Source organism: Dasypus novemcinctus, chromosome 8, assembly GCF_030445035.2.
Source record: "Dasypus novemcinctus isolate mDasNov1 chromosome 8, mDasNov1.1.hap2, whole genome shotgun sequence".
Classification (NCBI taxonomy): Eukaryota; Metazoa; Chordata; class Mammalia; order Cingulata; family Dasypodidae; genus Dasypus; species Dasypus novemcinctus.
In genome coordinates this window covers 41760132-41782722 of record NC_080680.1, presented here as the reverse complement: position 1 = coordinate 41782722, position 22591 = coordinate 41760132, and the positions used below count along the sequence as shown (strand labels likewise).

At 37.8% G+C, this 22591-nt stretch overlaps 1 protein-coding gene across 3 annotated transcripts in view; it reads right to left on the bottom strand.

Annotated features, from left to right (window-relative positions):
- DOCK8 (dedicator of cytokinesis 8) overlaps nucleotides 1-22591 on the bottom strand; it is a 246921-nt gene that overhangs the window by 172834 nt on the left and 51496 nt on the right. Inside the window, exons 2-4 of one of the 3 annotated variants that reach the window (XM_058301712.2) lie at nucleotides 19139-19241; nucleotides 8953-9128; nucleotides 6242-6313 (exon numbers count right to left, since the gene is read on the bottom strand). In XM_058301712.2, coding sequence (XP_058157695.1) covers nucleotides 6242-6313; nucleotides 8953-9128; nucleotides 19139-19241 — 351 coding nt within the window. Of the gene's footprint in view, nucleotides 1-6241; nucleotides 6314-8952; nucleotides 9129-14762; nucleotides 14801-18124; nucleotides 18261-19138; nucleotides 19242-22591 lie in introns of those variants that run through there. The other 2 variants (XM_058301715.2, XM_058301713.2) reach the window with 2 other exon arrangements.

The following is a 22591-nucleotide window of genomic DNA, read 5'->3' as shown; positions in this document are numbered from 1 at the left end:
TCTCCTAAAAAATAAGACAAATACACTAATAGAAATGTACAAATTTCATGAATAAGCAGAGGAAAAATTACAAAGGGCCAACAAATATATAGAAAAAAGATAATCTAATAATCTAATAATCAAACAAAATGTTAAATCAAAGCTAAAAGGAAACCTTTTGACAAATAAAATAAGAAATTTTATTAAAAGATAATATACAGATAACCAGAAAGGTAGTGGCAGAGTAAGGAGCTCCATGAGTCAACTTGTGCTACAGGGCAGTTAGTAGTCACCCAGAGCTAGCTGAAGCACCTGTTTGGGGGCTCCAGGAGACCAGAAGAGCATCCTGCAACATCCTTGAAAGAATGGAAGGAGGAAACGGCCCATCTAGAGAGAAGATTTGTGAGCAAAGCTCTCCATGTCATGGAGGCCAGTGCCCATCTCCACTGGTGGCACAAGCCGTTTTGGGAGCTATGTCATGACTGGAATTGGCAGATCCACTCCCAAAAATGGGAGAGGAAGAGTAAATTCGGCTGGCTAAAGTATAATCCTAAGAACAGCTAAAGTTTGAACCTGTCCAAGTCGGAAAAAGGGCGATACCCACCAATTCAACTCCGTCCCCGACATGAGGGGAAGTGGGGCTGACTGAAAATCACAGTGCCGTTAGGGATCAGCTTCTTTCCATCCAGATCAGATTACAGCTCTAGCCTAACATCCAGCCCCACCTCTGGCAGGGAGGAAACTTGGAGGACTTAAGCCAGCCTCTCTGGGAAAAAACAGGTTACACCACGGCAGCCATTGATCATCCTACTCTGGCAGCACAACCCACCCCAGGAGCTGTTCTGTGGCTGCAGTTGGGAGCTCCAATTCCCAAAAACAGGGGAAGAAGATACGGCTGGCCACAGACTTCAACTTCTGATTACTAAATTGAGCTGACTTACATATAACCCTACAACTCCATCTCTACCCTAAGCAGGGGAAAAAGGGGTTTAAAGCTTCATCGGTCTCTCTGGGCAACTATAGTCAAGGCTTGCACTTCAATTATTATAACCTCTGTCCCTACCCCTAGTGAAGGAGAAACGTGGGAGAAGCTTCATTGGTCCCTGGGGGCAATGCAGGCAGCTTGAGCCTCCACAGCTTACAGCACCAGCTACATCCACAGCTCCTACTACACAACCAGCAAGTGAGAAATGGCAAGAAAGCCCTAAACTAAAGAGAGAAACTGCACCCAGCAGTAAGCCAGATACCAAGACATCAACAAGACATTACAATCCACACCAAGAAACAGGAAGATATGGCCCAATTGAAGGAACTAGATAAGCCTTCAGATGACACAATGGAGTTGAGACAACTAATCAAAGGTGTTCAAAAAAAATCTTTTCAATAAATTCAATGAGATGGCTAAAGAGATTAAGGATATTAAGAAGACATTGGATGAGCACAAAGAAGAATTTGAAAGCATACATAGAAAAATAGCAGATCTTATGGGAGTGAAAGGCGCAATAAATGAAATTTAAAATACACTGGAATCATATAACAGATGATTTGAGGAGGTAGAAGAAAGGATTGGTAAGCTTGAAGAAATGGCCTCTGAAAGCAAACATACAAAAGAACAGATGAAGAAAAGAATGGAAAAATTTAACAACATCTCAGGCACCTTGGTTAAACAACAGCAAAAGACGTGTAAACATACAAGTCATGGTGTCCCAGAAGAAGAGAAGGGAAAAGGGGCAGAAGAAATATTTGAGAAATAATGGTAGAAAATTTCCCAAATCTATTGAAGGACATAGATATATATGTCCAAGAAGCACAACAAACTCCCATCTTAATAAATTTGAATAGACCAACTCCAAGATACATACTAATCAGAATGTCAAATGCCCAAGACAAGGTGAGAATTCTGAGAGCAGCAAGAGAAAAGCAATGCATAACACATAAGGATACCCAATAAGATTAAGTGCTGATTTCTCATCAGAAACCATGGAGGCAAGTGAGAGTGATCTGATATATTTAAGATACTGCAAGAGAAAAACTTCCAGGCAAGAATCTTATATTTGGCAAGACCGTCTTTCAAAAATGAGGGAGACTTTAGAATATTCACAAACAGAAACTGAGATAACAAAGATAACAAAGAAACCAGCCTTATAGGAACTACTAAAGGGTGTGCTACAGCCTGAAAAGAAAAGTCAGGAGAGAGAGGCTTGGAAGAAGGTCTAGAAATGAAGATTATATCAGTAAAAGTAACTAAAAGTCTTAAAAGAGTGATGAAAATAAACTATGACAGATAAAACCCAAAGGTTAAAATGAGTGAAATAAGAACTGCCTTTACAGTAATAACACTGAATTATAATGGATTAAACTCCCCAATCAAAAGATACAAACTGGCAGAATGTATAAGAAAATATGAACCACCTATATGCTGTCTGTAAGAAACTCGCCTTAGACCCAAGGAAAACAATGAATTGAAAGTGAAAGACTGGAAAAAGATATTCCATGCATGCAGTAGCCAAACAAAAGCAAAAACAAAAACAAAACCCAGAGTAGCTAAACTTAAATCACCAGATGAAACAGACATTAAAAGACACTAGTAATATGCAATGTGAGGAGGAAGTCAGGGAAAAACATCCATTTACAATAGCGACTAAAAGAATCAAATATTTAGGAATAAACTTGACCAATGATGTAAAGCACTTGTATTCAGAAAACTACAAAGCATTGTTAAAAGAAATTTTAAAAGACCTAAATAATTGGAAGAACATTCCATGCTTATGGTTTAAAAGACTAAATATCATTAAGATGCCAATCATACTGAAATTGATATATGGATTCAATGCAATCCCAATAAAAAGTCCACTAGCATTTTTAGGCAAATAGAAAACATGATTATTAAATTTATTTGGAAGGGTAAGGGGTCCCAAATAACCAGAAACATTTTAAAAAGAAAAGCCAACTTGGGGGACTCTCACTTCCTAACTTTAAATCCTATTACCTAGCTACAGTGGTAAAAACAGCATGGTACTGGCATAAAGACAGAAACATAGACCAATGGAATCAAATTGATGGTTCAGAAACAGATCCTTAGTTACATCTATGATCAAGTGATTTTTGACTAGCCTGTCAAACCCACCCAGCTCAGGCAGAACAGTCCATTCCACAAATGGTGCTGAGAAAACTAGATATCCATAGCCAAAAGAATGAAAGAGAACCCTTATCTTACACCTTATACAAAAATTAACTCAAAATGGATCAAAAACCTAAATATAAAAGCAAGAACCAAAAAGCTTCTAGAAGAAAATGTAGGAAAACATCTTTAAGACCTGGTGGGTAGGCGGTGGATTCTTAACGGAGATAAGAGGAGGACTGAGATGGACTACTGATACTTAATGTATGAAGAAGTTTTAATTAACTTTACTATAAAAGTGTGGAAATGTATACAGTTGATAGTATAAAACAGCTGATTTATAAATGGGAATGTGTCTTGAAAGGCAGTCTAGGGATGTAAATGTCAATTGAAAGAAAGCTAGAGAATAATGTAGGGACTGAATAACATAGTAAACCCAGAGATGGATGAGAATTGTGATTGATGGTACAGACACAAGAGTGTCCTTTGTGAGCTAGAGCAGGTGTACCTCTATTGCAGAGTGGTGGGAATGTGGAGAAGCATAGGAAAAATACAAGTGGAGTACGTTATGGACTGTGGTTACCAGCAATACAGTAATATTCATCCATCTATGCCAAAGATGTACTGTGTTGATAATAGGGGAGTATGGAAAAAGTATGCCAAATGTATGCTATGGACCATGGTTAGTGGTAATAGTCTGATGATACATCTCATAATCTGTAACAAATGTCCCACCATGGTGTCATGTGTTGATAGAGGGGTGTTGTATGGGAATTCTGCACATGCATGGTTGTTTCGTAAGTTCACAACTTCTATAAAAAATATATCCTAAAAAATAATAATAGGGTGGGTTGGGGGAAAATACACCAAATGTAAGATATGGATTATAGTTAGGAGTATGATTTTGATGATATTCTTTTATAATTTGTAACAAATGTCTCACAACAATGCAAGGTGTCGGTGGTGGGTTGATGTATGGGACCCCTGTATGATGTTATGCATGTTTGTACTGTAAGTTCACAACTTTTACTACACATTTATTATTTATGTATGTTCATGTATAAATGATATTAAAAATAATAATAGGGTAGGTTGGGGAAAAATACAACAAATGTAATATACTTTAGTTAGCAGTAATATTTCAAGGATGCTCTTTCATCATTAGTTAAAAATGTGTCACAGCAATGCAAGATATTGGTGGTAAGGTAATGTATGAGAGTTCTGTCTGTATGATGTTATGTATGTTTGTTTTTTAAGTTCACTACTATTACTTTTCACTTATTGCTTATGTATGTTTATGTATGAGTGATATACTTCAATACATTTTTTAAAATCTCAAAAAAAGATAACATCCAATATTCTTGAGGATTTATGCATATATTATTAATAACCTTTCTGATATGTTACCCCTAAATCCTTACATTTGTGCATACCCTTAAACACAACAAGTCCTCTTACAGGAATTTATTCCAAAGGAGGAAACTCATAGATGTGCACAAAGTTTTAGCTAAAAGGATGCTACAGTATTTGGGTATAACACTGGAAAACAGGATCCATCTAATCTTTAAATTGGTTAAATGAATTTCATTACAAATACATTATGTAGCCATTAAAAATTATGTTGAAGAAGAATATTTAATAGCAAAGAGAAATAATCACCACTTACTGTGAAAAATGAAAAAGCATGCTACAAAATATTATTATAATCTGATTTTGTTTTTATATAAATATATATCAAAGAAACATAACTCAAAGGCTATACATTCAATATTAATTGTGATTATCTAACACAGTAAAATTGAGTGAATTTTACTTCCTTCTTTTGATTTCTTATATTGCTAAAATTTCTACAATGTGTTTTCTAAAGAGTCTTTAAAAAAAAAAAAAGTGCAAGATCAAGAAAAGAAAAATTCCAATGGGCTGGCATTGCTATGGGAATGAAAGATGCAGTGTCCCAAATAAAAATAATTCTGACAACCAAATGTAGTAAAACAGACCTTTCTATTTATTGTTTCTTCTCAGATTTTTTTAGAATCTTAACATCCAGAAAGTACCTCTAATTATAGCTTTTAAAAGGCTGAGCACAGCTTGTTCTGAAATCTTTTATTTATTACCAGCAAAGCATAAACTTACTTGACTGCCTGGCATACTGAGTTTCCATTCACATAGAAACAGATGATGGATTAGCATCTAACTTTCTCTTTTCTTAATTATATTTTACAAGCTATGCTTTCACTTTCTCAGTTAGTGAAAATGGTATGCATACTGACATTACTCCAGAAAACACCAGCACAAATTCAGTGGCACACTTCCAGAAGCTGGATAAAGTCCAATCCCCATGGCTTTCACATTTACTTTACTTTTCATACAGAACAGCCATGCTTATGGAGTATTGGAGTATTGGCGAGAGATGTTCCCCAAACTACACGTCTCATCAAAGGTTTTCTGATGTTTCTCTAGTGGGATGTGTCTTCTACTCCCCAGATATTCCTCTGCTACCCCCCGACACATACACACAGACAGATTGAGCATTTTCATGTGTTTAAGATGTTTCTCATTAGACAGAGCTGTCCAGGTCAGTGGCGTGGAGACAGAAAACAGTTATGAACAATGTCAGAGACTATTTGAATAGACCAGGAGATAAAGGCCCTTTTGGCTGAACAAGGCTAGCAGGTAATTTATTTCTTAGTCATAAATTTAAATGCTACCTTTGACACTGAGGCCAAATTCCAATTCACTTATTCGTTTTTCCCTAGGAATTCATCGGAAAGAAAAGAAAAGAAAAAGGTCTTACCACAATAAAAGTAAAATAGCAAATAACTTTCAACACAAGTTTGGAAAAAAGGTTGTAAAATGATGCACAAGCTACGATGCATTTTCTACAAAGCTTGAAAACATGAAAACCATCAGCTGTTCTTTAGGAATGTATGTGGTACATATATCCATAGATATAAGTTCAAAGTCTGCATGGAAATGACACAAAAGATTTCAGGTCTGTGATTATCTCTGAGGCAGGAGAGAGAGTGCAGAACAGGTCAAGGTATGGTACACAGGGGACTTCACCTGTTTCTTCAAAGGCTCTTTTTTAAAATATAAAAAGCAATATGACAACATTTGTAAGATTTTTAAAATGTAACTTACTTCTGGTTCACAATGAGCCAGTCACGAACATAGGTCTGAACACAGTCCCTGACATGAGGATCCAGTTCAACCCTAACGGGGTGGGAAATGAAATAAAAGCATGTTATTACTGGGGAAAAACAACAAAATAATCTCTTATCATGCCCAGGGAGAGCAATGTGCTTTCAAACCCATATCACTTGAGAATCTGAGGGTGTTCATACTCATTCATTTCAAGTGTCTGAAGTATTCCTGAGGCAACAAAAAAATGTACTTTGATGAGACAAACACGTCAGCATTCTATACTTTGTGGGTTTTCTTTATTATAGAGAATCATGTCAAACTATACCTATTCCTGAAGACATTCTGACACCAGACAGGTAGAACTAGCTTTAATCAAATACAAAATAAGAAAACTAAGTATAAATACATATTTCTCACAGGGGTGATTTAGAAATATTTTTTGTTCATGAGCAACCTTGTTAGGACGAACGTGGTGTCCTTTGGAGAACCATGAAGAAATACAGTTTGTCTTATGCTTCCCGGAGTTGGCAGGTGCCAGCTTTGGTTGCTGACTATTCATTAGGGTGGTTTGTGTCTTATCTGCTTAGGTGTGTGTTCTGAGATCTATTCCTTAAGTGCTTCAGAGTTCTAAAATCAGAAACAACTAATTTCCCCAGTAGCAAAGTTTTTTGCTGTTACTTGCAATTTTGGGTATTAGAGATAAATGTGTCTAAATGTTCACCTTATTTTTCTTGATTATAAAATGGGGATAAGATCAGTACCTGCCTCATGGGGTTGCTGTTAGTTTTAGGTGAAATGCTGTAGAGGTTAAGCATGTGCCTCTGAGCTATGAGCTGAAATCCCAGCTCTATCAGTTGCTAGCTATGCAGCCTTGGGTGAGTCGCTCAACTGCTCTGTGCCTCAGTTTCCTAAACTTAAAGTGGTGATATTAATAGTAGAAAACTCACTTTTTAGAGTTGAGATGAAAATTAAATAGATTAGTGTGTGAAATGCTTAGAAGAATGCCTGGCACATAATAAAAGCTACTTCATACCACTGTACAATTTCCTATACACTAGGTACGAATTACTCTATGTATATTGATTGAGTTAATTCTCATTCAGCCTTATAGGGAAGGCACTGTTATAATTCTTATTTAGCAGAAGAATGAGATGACAAGGGTCCTGTCCAAGATCATTCCACTAGCAAGTGACAGAGCAGGGACTTGAACCTGGGAAGTTCACCTATAGAGCCCATTCTTCCGACCACCAGGCCATCTCAGTTCAAAGCAAAATTCTGGGCCAGGCACAGGTGCCTGACAGGAATCAGCTGGTGTTTATACACGCTAATGATGTTACCTGCCTGTACTTTAATTGTACAGAAGACTTCTGGGCAATAATTGAAGCAGAAGGAGTTGTATTAAAGTCATCAGAAAGATGGGTTAGCTATGAATTCTGGTGACAAGATAATATTATACTCCAAAAACAGATGCTAAGGAAAAATTACCTCCTCTCTCGAATTTCAAAAAGAATTTTCCTCTATATCTAAATTTGTTGTAAATATTTTTAATATATTTTTTCCAAATTCTGATCTCATTTGATGACAATTAACCATCAACTTTTACATAAAGAAATAAAAATTAAATTATTTTCTACCATAGGTAAAAATAAAACACATTACCTGTATTAAAGTCACACTTGAATAAAAAAAAACACAGAAAAATGTTTCCCAAGGATCACAGTGTTTATTTTCTGGGAAGTGAGTATTGCAAAATGTTAGAGTGAAGCATATGGCCAGCTCTCCTATGTGAATGAGAACTGTCTGCACAAGAGAGCAAAATGTCATAATAATACCACATCACTGCCATCCAACCCCCTTAAACTGTGACAAAATAAAATCCAATAAAGGCTGCCTTTGCAATCTCTTTTCTGAGATATTTTGGGGAAGATGGGGATGCAAATGTTCAGGAGGATGTGAATCTTGATTTTGTTTTTAACATAAGTGCAAATAAACCTCCAAAGAAACCCTGGTTTTTATACTATGAAGCAATAAGGAGTATTGTTTAGATATAATTCCATTTTTTGAGACTAATAGTTAATGCCCCCCCCCTTATGAATGCATAGACTAACTCCGCTGTAGAAACTCAAACCCCAGCTATTTGCATATTCACTCTATAGAACTTTTCCCATTGCTTTTCCACTCCGCCAAACTTTCTCCAAGGCCAGGGACTTTGTATCTCAGTGCCCAGCACATAGTCAGTGCTTCATAACTGTGTGTTGGATTTATGTTTACAACTTGATCTATTTTCTCAAGTGGAGGTAATTAAAATGCCTCTGAATGGAGGCATTTCAATGAGTATCATGAAAAATCTTGACATCATTACATAGGGAGAAACTGAAGCCTCTTGAAGTGAAGTTACTTGCCCTGGGTCACGAGCAGGTGATGTACCCAGGCTCTGGAGCCCACCATCTAGATCTCTCCTAAGCATTCCATTCCATACCCTGTAACTCTTTAACGGGCTTAGTCCCCACAGGGCTTTTCAAAGCCCTTAGTCAAACCAATTGGCACAACTATTTACATCTATGTAATAGTACCATAGAGTCGCCCAGCCTTCTCGGATCTGAGTGATTTTGTTTGTTTTTAAAAGAAGATGAGAATTTGGGCCTCTACCCCATTATGTAGCAGTCGTGACAGCCACAATCCCATCTACATTTTAGGAAAAGAATTACCCTTCCTCCGGCAACGAGGGCTGCAAAGTCCTACATTCCTTTGGTGTGAATACCACATCCAAGTCGTCCTCCGTGAAGTCTCCCAGCTCCTGGGCGAGCTCCTCATCCAGGCTGTTCAGGTGTGTCATCAGAAGTCCTTCAAAGTCCACCGGCTCCACCGGGTCATAAAACTGAGGCTGGAGAGGTAGACAAAAGAAAAAAGAAGTTCTCACACGAATGATTGTAAGGGAAAGCACTAAGGCAACACTGAATTGTCACCATACCCTCCCTGTTGACTCCAAGAGTGCTTCACTCTTAATGTAAAACTAAGTGACTCTGTGAAGGAGCTGTCAAACACAGGAGCAGTGATAAAGAAAGAGAAAGGCAGCAATGGAAAGTCAAGTCATAACATGAGGAGTAATTAAAATCATACCCCAAGGCAGAATATTTTTCTGTTTAATTGCATCTTGATGAGGAATCCTGAGAAGATTCAAAACGAGCTCACAAGGCACAGAATTTTTTTATAATTCCTCCTGCAAAAGCTCTCTGAGGCTATGTTTACCCAAATACAATGCCTAGCGAATAGAGGCAATTTTCCAGAAATTCAAGCGAACTCGACACTTCTGTCTGAGTAGGCACAGTGTTTCCTTTGGCCTGAGTTATCCTATATGCTAGTTCTCTAAAGCATTTCTATGTAATCACAGCTGACACTGAACCAGACTCAGTGGCTGAAACACCCTTGAGGCAGTGATTTCCACATGCTGCTTGGCTGACTGGTGATAGTTTGGAAGAAATTTTCACTGGACTGTAGCAAAATGAGCAAACTTAGAGCAATCTGCTGTTTTCTTATGGCTAAATTTACATGCTTAAAAGTTCATTCTTGTTCTTCAGTTATATCCTTCCACTAACAGAGAACGAGGGGTTAAAAGAAATGATAGAAGTAGATAATAATTTTAAAAATAATTTTCTTCAACTAATAAAATAAAAAGTTGGCAACCCTAATGCTAGCCCTTTGTTAGTCCTCAGTCAAGCAAAATAAAATATTTTTGACTGAGAAATCCAAAGACTTAGAAACCACTGCCTTAAGGAAGTAAAAGAATCACTTAAAACAAGTGTAGATTTATGTAGTAATAGTAGTGATAATAACAATAATAATGGCAGCTCTATGGAGTGTTCATTTATGGCAGGCTATTTAGATTTATCAGCCTGAGGGGCCAGGCACCCAATGGAACAAAACAAACAACCCCGGATTCTTGACTCACACTGCCTATGTGAAACAAGGACAGATCCCAAGGAAGTGCTAACAAAACCGGTTTTTCATCACTTTGAAACCATATACCCAGACCAGACGTAAGGGCTCCATGTTGGAGAGGAGGAACAAAGTGCTGTTGAAGAAGCAAAAGGAAGTGAGATTAGAGAATGCAAATGTGCTTGCCTTGTGCTCTCCCCCACCGTTGCTGTCACCGTTGCTGTCATCTGGTGGTGGTGGAGACGTGAGTCACTTATACTGGGGAGTGGGAATGAAACAGGGAATTGGGCAAACATACATGCTACTTTCTGTCTGGGATTCTTGAAGGCAGTGAATTTGCCAAATACTAATACCAGCAGTGAAAGAGGGGGCAGAAGAGAAGGTGATATATTTAAGGAGGGCAGGGCAAAGACATGCTGCTGCTCCCCAGACACAACTCTTAAGAGGCATGAGAGAAGATGGGGAAGCTTCCCTTGGTTCTGACTGGGACCCAGCTGGGGCCAAGGGAGCTGGAGATCAGCCTGTGTGGGGGATTCAGGCTGGAGAGTGAGTTTGCCAAAAGGACAAAGTTGAACTTTGCCGGAGGGAATGAGAGTCATCACCTATGCACAGAACAAATAAATCTGCAGCAGATGCCTACATAAGACCAAGCCAATGGAAAAAACAGACTTGCCTACCCCCTGCCACCACCTGGCACAGAGCTTTCAGAGTCACAGATTAAAATGACTTCAATTTGAAATGAGGAAAACGGCATTTTTTTGCATACTTAAGAGTCTTACTGTAAAGTTTATATGCATTGAACTAATAATTATTGAATACTTACAATGTGCCAAGAAACTGAGCTGGGTCATTTACACATTATCTCATTTAATTCTTACTTGAACTCACTAGAGGCATGCACTATTATCAGTATTCTCACTTTACAGGATGGGAAGTTAAAATTTAGACATTTTAGTCATTTGCCCATAGTTACACAGCTAGGAAATAGCCCATCCGGAATTCAAACACAGGCAGGCTCACATTCTCAATTACTATGACTGTAATTGTGTTTTCCTGTGGGCTTTTAGGGAATGTGTATTTCCTGAAATAATTAAAACACAAGGCAAGAGTAAAGTGTTTGGAAGAAAGTCAACAAATACATTTAACACTACCCATGAGTTCCGCTCAGCCTCTCACAAGGTTGGCTGCTCAAAGTAATAATATTTTCATTCATTAGGAAGAATATAAATTACTCAAGCAGTGGGAAGATACACTTTACAATGATATGAAACACGATTTGGAGCAATATGACAGTTGTGCTAATAACTTAATAAGTAGCAGTTTCTGTGAAGAAATGGCATTTATGTGAAATGACTAAAGAGAAAAAATTCCGTTCTACAAAAAAATGTAATACCTGTTATGTTCCTGAAATTCAAAGCCACAAATGGTGAAAACCCCTTTTGACAGCAGCACCTGTTACCTAAAGGACAGCTGTCTCCAACATCCAGGGAGAAAGGATGGCTGACTTCCTCTTTCAGCAATTATCAGCTGAGCATCTACTGAACGTGAACCAGTGAGTCAGGCATAAGGGTTGGAGGACAGGTAGCTGAGCTCATGGAGCACGCGCCGTAGTCAACCATGAGACGATAACGCCTGCCACTTTCTCACACATACATAATGCTGTCTTTGAGTGGGGAATATAATAAAGAGGATAGTATTGTCACTAGGCACAATTTGTGTGGCAATGTGCCAAGAGCAGTAAAAACAATTGATCATTAGGCCACAAATTCTTGAGGTCTGGAATATATTCCAGGGCCGAATAGACTATAAACACAAACAATGGTAGAATTCCTGAGTACAGTTCTAGCACTGCACATTAAGTAGGCATTTAATAATTTGTCTCCCCAACCCAATCTATAATGAAAGTAACAAAAGAGGAAACTGTTCACTCCAAATGTGATGAAATGTCTTGCCACCGGCAAGTGGGTGCTGTGGAAGAGGCAAAAGGAAATAAGATTACAAAAAGTACTCTTAAATAGGGCTCCAGGCAGCTCAGCAAATCCAAATAATCGACAGGAACAAAAACAGATTTCTGTTCTCTAAACTATGTAAAGTTTTAATCTCAAGAGCGAGGTTGACTGTGAGACAATCAAAACATACACATAAACATACATACAAGTGGATTTAGCAAAAAGAGAAAAAAAAATATTGCATTTTGTTGGGGAATGAAGTTTGGGATTAGAGTTGGGTGGGAGAAAGTCCAAAGGTCAGTCTCTATGGCAGGACCTGGGACCTTGGAAGTTTAAAAGCCAAACATGTAAATGGACTGTTTTATTTTCTCTACTTTTAAACGATATTTGGAATCCTATTCAGTGGGGTCCAAAGACCAGATAAAAAGATATGATCAAAATAATTCCAAAAAGGTCACTTTTTTACCATGAATGATCATAGTTTGTATATGATTTAGTAAAGTAATAAAAGAAAAAAACCTCAAATAAAATAAAAAACAAAACAAAAACTCCTTTTCTACATGGATGAAAGTACTTAAGACTACAAATTATCCTGAACCAGTTTTTACCTATTATGATGCCTGTGTGATGTGTTAGCTGGGCTAGGCTGAACCACATTCCCCAAATTCCCTTTCTAGGATGTTTCCACATAGGGTGGGCTACAAAAGTTTTCTCTTGCATGAGTTAGAGGACAAAAAGGAAATGGCAGCAATCTGTAGAATACGCACACCCTCTTCCACTTACTCAGCCAAACATTAATTTAGGTGCTACTGTAGAAGGATTTCACCAGTATAATTCAAGTCCCTAATCAGTTGACTTTAAGTTCATCAAAAAGGAGATTATTCTAGGTGGGCCTGACTTAATCAGTTTGAAGCCTTTTAAAAGAGGGCATATGCCTTCTCTGAGTTCAGAGACTCTAAGCTCCAGCTCATGCCCATGGGGCTGCCGCCTGCTTATGATCTTTCTTTGCTGCATGGTTGCCCTATGGACATCAGACTTACTTAGCCATCTCCCCTCAGCACATAAGCCAATTGTTTGTAATAAACTCCTTAATGTGTATGCACGTGTATATATTACTGGTTCTGCTTCTCTGGTTGAACCCTAACTGATTTATCAACTTTCATTCATTCAACAAATACCCGCTGAGGTCCTACAGTGGTCAAATACTAAGCTAAGAAGACACAGTTGTTGCCCTCAAACAGTTTTTCAATACCTCTCTAGCAGAGATGTGTGCAGACTTTATTTTTTGGTTCATCAATAGAAGAGTAGAAACACAAAAAATATTATAAATACACGAAGAGCTTAAATTATCCAAGGTCAAACATTCAATTTTTAAATTAAGCAAGTTTGAGACTTTCTTTCTTCTCTAACATATGTCAAAGACTAGATTCTCCTGACATGGCATAGGATTCAATCTATTCCTAAAGTGTAAATTCTTACAAGACCAGACCCATGTCTGTTTAAAATTAACCGACACATCTCCTAACACAGTGCAGTATACAGATAGCATATTGATAAGAGATTGAAATGAAAAATCCAGACAACATGTCCCAACTAAGGATACTGGAAAACAGGGACCTGATCCTGATCATACACTGTGCGGAAAGCTCATGTCCCTCGGGTGGGCTTGAGAAAGAGGAACGACCTCTTGAGGAGCAGCGGCACTGCCCCCATATAGGGGCGTCCTCATGTCTACTTGACTTTCATAGTCATCAAAGATTTGTCATAGTCATCAAAGACCTCCATGTCACCAAATTCAATGATCACTGCTCAGTCCTTGTTTAGTTACAGCATTTGACACAGTTGAGCATTCTCCCCTTCTAGAGACACTTCACAAGGAGGTGACCAGTCATCCCAGTGTGTCCCAGTCTCCCGGTTTTAGCATTAAAAGTCCCATGTACCACTATACTTCTTACTTCTGGGCAAATCAGGATGGTTAGCTACTTGATCTTTGGAATACCACTTTTTCTAGGTTCTCCTCCTACTCTGCAGTGCCCGGGGGTTCACTCATAGAATATCTTTTCTTCTCAATTTACATTGACACCAGATAATCTCATCCAGTCCCCTAGCTATAAAATACCATCCTTTATTTTATTTTATTTTTTAGTGAGGTACTGGGACCAGGTATTGAACCCTGGACCTCACATGTGGAATGCTGGTGCTGAACCTCTGAGCCACATCAGCTACCCTACCATCCTCTACTATTTTTAAGCAAACAGACCTGAGGGCAGTAAGATTCTTCTGGCCTCAGTGATTTCAAAGTACTTCGCCGCCCAGATTAAACAATGCTTTCCTGCCTCTACCTATGGCAATCTTCAATTGCTGTTACTGAGTGGAAGGTGCTGACATGCCATTATAGGCAGAAATCTATTTTTACCAAAGACCTGCTTTACAGTGACAAACATGAAACTCCAGCTATACATGCAGGCTGTACTCTTTCATTTTATCTTCTGCTGTGAATTCACATGAAACTATATTGAAATTTTCATTTTCCATAGTGACCCCTCAAGTGAAATCCACTCTCGCCCAACTCCTTAAATAATGAAGCACAAAAGAACAATAGAATCAAAAGAATAAAAGAGGACCATATTTACCATGTGATTCATTACTTAGAACATCTTTAGCTGTAAAAAAAAAAAAAAGATTTCTTTATTGCACAGAAACCTAAACACATAACATGAAATGAATGCCTTTTAAGGTTCAAAACTTCTTTTTTTTATATAATTTTCACATATACAAATATGTCATGTAACCATGGCTTGGGGTATATCTAGGATGTAGCTTTTTACATCCTTTTTTTCCCAGCCAGGATTGTTATGATCCAACTGATTCATTCTACTCCATTTCAAAACTTTTCTATTCTCTTTTTTTTTTTGGTGATACCAGGGCTGGGGATTGAACCCAGGACCTCGTATGTGGGAAGCCAGCACTCAACCACTGAGCCACATCAGCTCCCATATGCTCATTTTTTAAAATAGGATTTTCCTCTGTACAAAAATCTAGATTGAGGTTTTTAATCATTTACATTGTGTGTCAAATAGTATATCTTAGAGCCTAGATTCTAGTGCCTTCGTCTCTTGCACATTTCTACTCCCCTTCCCACTATCAATAATATGAAAATAGTTTTAATGATTTAGAGTTTCATTTTAACCAAGACATCATCTAAAGTTGTCTGCATACAAAGGAGACTGGCATCAGAGGGTCTCTGGCCACCCTGTGCACATGGCTCAGGCAATGGAGCATGTCAAGGCCAATGAGTAAGTCAACACACAGGGGTGCTGACTATCCAGGGCCACTCTCTCTGGCACACATGACAAAGGACCCTGGGGGGAGTGTCATACAGACCCAGGGCAAGTCTATCATCAAGTCTAGAAAACGTGGGTCCCCTTCACCTACAAAAATACAAAATTAATAACTCTACTACAAAAACATGCATCCACTTAGTCATTGCAGTTAACATTTACAATTAGAGCTAAAATTAAAAATCCCAACAAAACCAAAAAACATCAATCACTACCTTTCCTCTTATTTGGTTGATCAGATTTATGACAGAAACTTCTAATATTTATATAAGGATATACCCTTAGTGTTAGCAAAAGGCCTTGCTTACCATGCACTCTGAAATTGAGAGCATCCAAGACAGCAAATAACCTTTTTCTCTATGCTCTTTCCCCTATTTGGAGTGCCCCTCCCTACGTAGGTCCTGTAAATGATCTTCAACCCTGGCAGCCTGTTAAGAGTCCCCTGGGAACTTTAAATCTTTGATGCCTGGACCACACCCTATGGATTCTGATTTAACTGTTCTAGGGTAGGACTGACCAGAAGTATGTTTTAAAAGGTCACTGTTGTAAGGTTAATGTGCTACCAGGGATGAGAACCCTTCCTCTAAGTTAGGGGTCCTTAACCGGGGTCCGAGAGCTTGAATTGAAGTTCAAAAAAAAAATTATTCTTGTGGGGACACGTTGGCATGGGTGTGATCTATTTATTAAATAATACACAGTATAGCATGGATTTAGTAAGGGGTCCATGGTTTTTACCTGCCTGGCAAAGGGGTCCATGGAACAAAAAAGATTAGGAACCCCTGGGCTAAGTCTTCTTAGCCACCCCTATAAAGCCATTCTCTCTTAATCCCTCATGGATCTTTCTCTATTCTGAACACGTACTACACTTGCAGTCAGTATGGATCTGTCTTCCCAAATGGATCATAAAGCCTTCAGAGCCAAAACCATCTCCTATACATCTTTTTCTTTTAATCTCCCAGTGTCTCACTACTGCCAGAATATATAAGACAGTATTAGCTACTATTTGCACAGCATCAATTATATAATCCTCTGGCAGCACTAATGGGAGTAGCTATTATAGCCATTTTGCAGATCAGGAAATGGGAGCTCATTTGTATCATCACACGAGGTTGTTGAAATAGTGGTTATAAAAACAAAGGTAAAAGGAACGAAAGTCAGCATGCACTTGGTCTTATTTTTCATGTGCCCAACAATATAATGACGAGTCTATGGCCTCTCATTTCAGAAAAATATTCTAAAGCTGCCCTTCAGGTTGAGAGTCTTGAGATGATAAACTACTTCTCTGCTTTGCCAGAAATAAATCTTGCTGAAATGTTTCACCACCTTCCTATGAAAAGAAATATATATGTATTCATTCTTGTGGGGACGGTTGGTGTGGGTATGATATATATATTAAATAACATACAGTAGAGTATAGACTTTATATATATATAAATATAAATATATGTTAAGGTAAAGGGAAAGTTGATTTTTATTAGAGGAATCTTCATTTGGGAAGAGTACTCAAGGGAAAAAAAAGTCCCTTCATTCTGACATGACACGACAAGTAGGTAAACATCAGAGTGACGAGATTTCCTAAGCAGATCATCTATTGAAAAAAAAAAAGGAATCAAGTAAGGGTGCGCTGGCTCCCACATGGAGAAGGAACAAGCACAACAGACTGTTTTGAAGCTGGAGTAGAAAGTTGGAAAAAGACAGTAGAGAAACTAAAGTGGAATTTTAAGGATATTCATTTGCAAATAGAACCACGAAAAAATTATGACAGGTAGGAACACAAGACTCTTGTACGGTTGAACACTTTTACTAAGTTTGCTACTTCTTCTACATCTTCTGTTAGAAAATGGGTAGTTAAGCCACATGATAACTTTACTATCTAGGTAATAAAGTAATTCATCAAAATTCACTTTCGTCAAAACCTACAGATGAAGCAACATAATTACCAAAATAATACCTGTATATACTGAACAAATTTTTGTTGGTCACTTTAAATAAAAAGGGATTTCTGAAAAAAATTTAAGGCGGCAACATAAAATAAAAGCTGACATCTAAAGGAGGGGTTACAACCTCTTAGTTAAACTTCCTTAAACCTATTAAAAGTGATATCCACACTATTTCCCAAGACAGCCACTGCAGAAAGCTGGGGTCTTAACTTGCCAAAAAAGCAAAGCAATTTACAAAAAAAGTGAAGCACTGAGGACCAATCCCTCTTGTTTAAAATATAAAAGTGCATCCAGTCACTTTCTTACTATATTTTATATATTTTGGAGTACAACATGAGTTAGTAATTAGAAAACTTTAAAATATGATAATTTTGGTTTTCAAGGAAAGATATATTAGCACCAAATTAAACCAAAAAGCACATCTAATTTATCTTGGTTTAACACTTATCTAATTCATCTGAAAAAATAGACATTATGCACGTGAGGTGCTTTTAGTATAATCTGTAATGTTGAAACAGATGAGAAAAGTGCAAATAAAAAAGGTCAGTCTAGCAAACCACTAGTCATGAATAGACTTTTTTTTAAGAAATGCCATCACGAGTTACCTCTTGCAGTTAAAGGTGTTATACATTTTTCAGTACTATCCATCTCATTATTGACACAACACACAATTTATTCTACTGAAATAACCACAAATCACTCCAGTAAACATACCTTTGAAAGACACAGTTACACGGCGTGTAAATTGTTACAGGAGGCAAAATGGCGGTCACAGGAAACAGAGTGGAAGGTTACAACATTTCTAAGAGCAGAAGTGGTTTTGAAGTAATAAGTGAGGGGGAAAAAATCGCCTAACCTCCTCAAGATAACCACAAGAGCAAGAAAGTGCCTTGGTGCTTTATGTGAGGAAGTGAGCACAATGTTAACTGCAGCTCTCTCACAAAGGAAGTGAACACTCACTTCTAGTTTTACAAACCATCTCAGTTAAGTCAGATTTACCCCCATGGCATATTTAGCCCTCAAATAATATAACACATATATGCACACTAATTCAACAATTGATATTAATATAAAAATATAGGCAATCTCTGACTTAAAAAGGGGAGTGTGTTTCAAAAATGAAGGCTTGAACATACTATATGATTCCAATTATATGAAGGCAAAATTATGGGGACAAAAGGGGATGGAAGACTACAAAGGGACATGGGGAAATTTTAGGGTAAAGAAACTGTTCCATATCTTAATTGTGGTAGAGGTTAAACAGCTATGAATTGCTCAAATTCATCAAATGATACACCTAAAATGAGTGAATGTTGTATGTAAATTATACCTAAAAAAAGGTTAATTCTTCAAAACAAAGGTTCGTAACTTGGCTTTTGGAATTTTGGAATACATTTTCCCAATAAAAGTATACCACAAATGGTGGTAAGGTTAGTGCACCCCATCCCCCAAATAACCATACTTTGGATAAAATCGAATTGCCTAGAAGTCCACGAAGTCCAGAGACATAGAGCAACAGGCCCTGGAGACCAGTATACACAGTAAACCCTGGCTGGAGGAGGGAAAAAGGGAATGTCTGATGCCAGTTGTCAGGTATGGCCTTAGCAGTTCACAGTTGGAGAGTATTAGATGGCAGTGGGAAGATGGAAGGAGAATCAGGCAAGAAAGGGAGAAGCTGGGCACCCTGCACTTCACCCCCCTCTAATCAAACCTGTAATTCATACTTACTAATTGAAGAGAAGGGAAGCCAGAGGTACTTAGGCTCTGTCGATGGTACTGGCCAAGGTTTGGTGGGAGAGTAAACTGTTTCCTTATTTCCACTGAAGAATACCTTGGATTAAAACAGAAAAATCTAAATGAACTGATTAAAAAAAAAAATCATCACAATTATAAATGCAGTCTCTGATATCTTGTTATGGAAACCTTGCCCTGGCTGGACTATGGGCAGAAGAGACCAAAACATTCTCAGTGAACAGTTGGTGGACACTGTAGTTTTTCCTGGTAATACATACACTTGCAAAGTTCACAGAGGCCAGAATGCCTGTCTAATATTGAAAGGATGATGGCATGAGGAGGAAGCAGAGTTTGGAACTCAAGAAAAAAATCCAGGGTTTTGGCTCCTTCTACCAGGGCCCCAGAGGAATTGTCTCTGCCTGAGGCCATTTAGACAGAGACCAGCAGAGCTCTTTAAACACTGAGTTGCCATTTTGACCCAGCCATTCTCATTTCAAGCTGCTGAACCCTTCTGCTCAGTGAATGCTACAGAGCAGAAAACACAAGAGAAATGTTATAGGGACACTTCTATCACTCTTCAAGCACCTTAGATTCACCTGGAATTCCGAAGGACTATATTTCTTCAAAACTGCTCCAAGTGGAGTGACCCTTTGTGTCACCCATATAGACATTGCTAAACCCTCAGCCAATATCCCTGGTATCCTAGAACCAGGCACATGAGAGAAAGTTGTTCTCCGTCATCTATGCACACCTGCTGGTACAAGCCTGCCAACAAGAGATACCCCAGCTAACAAATATGTTGATTCCTGGGCACTTGTTTGTCAAACCTTTGTATGAAACTCAGAACACATTTTCTCATTAAATTAGTTGTCGGTACTTGGATTCTCAGGCTGGTTCACAAAAAATGTATTTAAATCACAATGAGGCAGAAGTGTACAATATTCATATCACTAGAGAATATGACCACAAACAGATTACTAAGGATCAAGTGGGAATATATATTTGAAACATGCTGTGTATCAAACAAGGGGATATATACATTTTAAACATTACAACTTTAAAAAATTGTTGTGTAGCATGTATACAATACAAATATTCTGATTTTAACCACTTTCATATGTACAATTCAGTGATATTAATTACAATCACAATATTGTGTTACCATTTCCACCATCCACTACCAAAATTTTTCATTACCCTAAACAGAAACTCAGTATCCATTAAGCAGTAACTCCTCATCCCCCCAACACACACAGTCATATACACACTGGTAATCTCAATCTACTTTCTGTCTCCATGAATTTGCTTATTGTAGGTATTTCACATAAGTGAAATCATACAAAATGTGTCCTTTTGTGGCTGGCTTATTTCATTCAAATAATGTCTCCAGTGTTCACCCATGTCGTAGCATATATCAGAGCTTTTCATGGCTGAATAATATTCCATTGTGCATATATGCTACATTTTGCTTATCCACTCATGTGTTGATGGGCACTTGGGTTGCTTCCACCTTTTGGCTACTATGAATAATGCTGCTATGAACATTGGTATAAAAATATCTTTTGGAGTCCCTGTTTTCAATTCTTTGTGATATATACCTAGATGTGGAATTGCCAGGTCATATGATAGTTCTATGTTTAACTTCCTGAGGAACAACCATATTGTTTTCCACAGCAGCTGCACTATTTTACATTCCTACCAACAAAGTAATGAGAGTTCATATTTCTCCACATCCTTGCCAATACTTATTTTACATTTTTAAAATAATAGCTATCCTAGTGAGTATGAAGTGGTATCTCATTGTGGTTGTGATTTGCATTTCCCTAATGACTACTGATGTTGAACATCTTTCATGTGCTTATTGGATATTTGCATAACTTTTTCTTGAGAAATTTCTATTGAAGTCCTTTGCCCATTTTATTAAGTTGTCTTTTTGTTGTTGAGTTGGAGTTCTTTATATAACCTGGATATTAAAATTTATCAGATACATGATTTCTAAATATTTTCTCCCATTCTGTAGGTTGTGTTTTCACTTTCTTGATAATGTCCTGTCAAGTACAAAAGTTTTAAATTTCAAGGAAGTTCAATTTATCTATTTTTTTTCTTTTGTGGCTCATGTGTCTGTTGCTTTTCTAAGAATCCATTGCATAATACAAAGTCCTGCAGATTTTCCGCTATGTTTTCTTCTAAGAACTTCATGGTTTTAGCTGTTATATTTAGATGTTGGACATTTTGAGTTAATTTATGTATATAGTATAAGAAAGGAGTCCAATTCCATTATTTTGCATGTGGATATCAGTTTTCCCAACATCACGTATTGATGAGAATTCTTTCCCCATTGAGTAGACCTGGCATTCTTGTCAAAATAATTGGCTGTAGACATGTGGGCTTATTTTTTTAATTCTCAATTGGTCTATTTGTCTTTCCTTAGACCAGTAGCACACTGTTTTCTTAATTTTGTTGTGGTAAAATATAAACCTTATAATTTTAAAAGAAAACTTGTAATGTGTGCTAGAGCATAATTATGAACTATCCCTGCATGATGAGATTTCTAACATGATTGGCTTGACTCCCAACTTTGGCAATACAGTTGACCCTGGGAGGTAGGAAGCCTGGATTCTAGACCCAACTTTGGCATCCATTCTTCCTTCCCAAGTGCACCTCAGTTTTCTTTCAGGATGCTCACACTCACTGCTCTCTGTTTACACAGAACTTCAAATAGAGGGGTGAGCACATAAACCAAGGTAGGAAAATCATCTCTCCTTTCCAGGATTCTGAACAGCGAGTGAGTGCAAGGATGGAAGAAAATGGTTGAGGCACAATCATGTTAATGGTGGCCCCTTGCATTGTGATGCAATGAAGCATGAAGACTCAGAGGAAGTTAGAGCAGCCAGCATTAACTGTTCTTCCTGATTTCCTGCAGCATCTTCTTTTTTCATTTAAAAAAGCACAAGAAAAACTAGAATAAGAAATAGATACTTGATTAGCCACCTGGGAAATGCAAATCAAAACCAAAAGGAGACATCACTTTGCACTCACTACAATGCCTTCAAAAAGAGGTGGGGGGAGGTGGGCAATAAGAAGTGTTGATGAGGATGTGGAGAAACTGGAGTCCTCATACCTTGTTGATGAGATTTTAAAACGGTTCAGGCACTCTGGAAAATGCTCTGGCAGTTTCTCAAAATATTAAACATAGAGTTACCATATGACCCAGATATTCCACTTTCAGGTACATCTCCAAGAGGAGTAAAAACATACCTTCATGTAAAAACTTGTTTGCAAATTCATACCAGCATTACTCATAATAGACAAAAAGTGGAATCAGTACAAATGCCCAAATTACGCTAAGTGTCAGAAGTCAGACCAAAGGACCACATATTACATGATTACTTTTACAGGAAATGTACAGAATAAGCAAATATATAGAGTCAGAAAGTAGATAAGTGA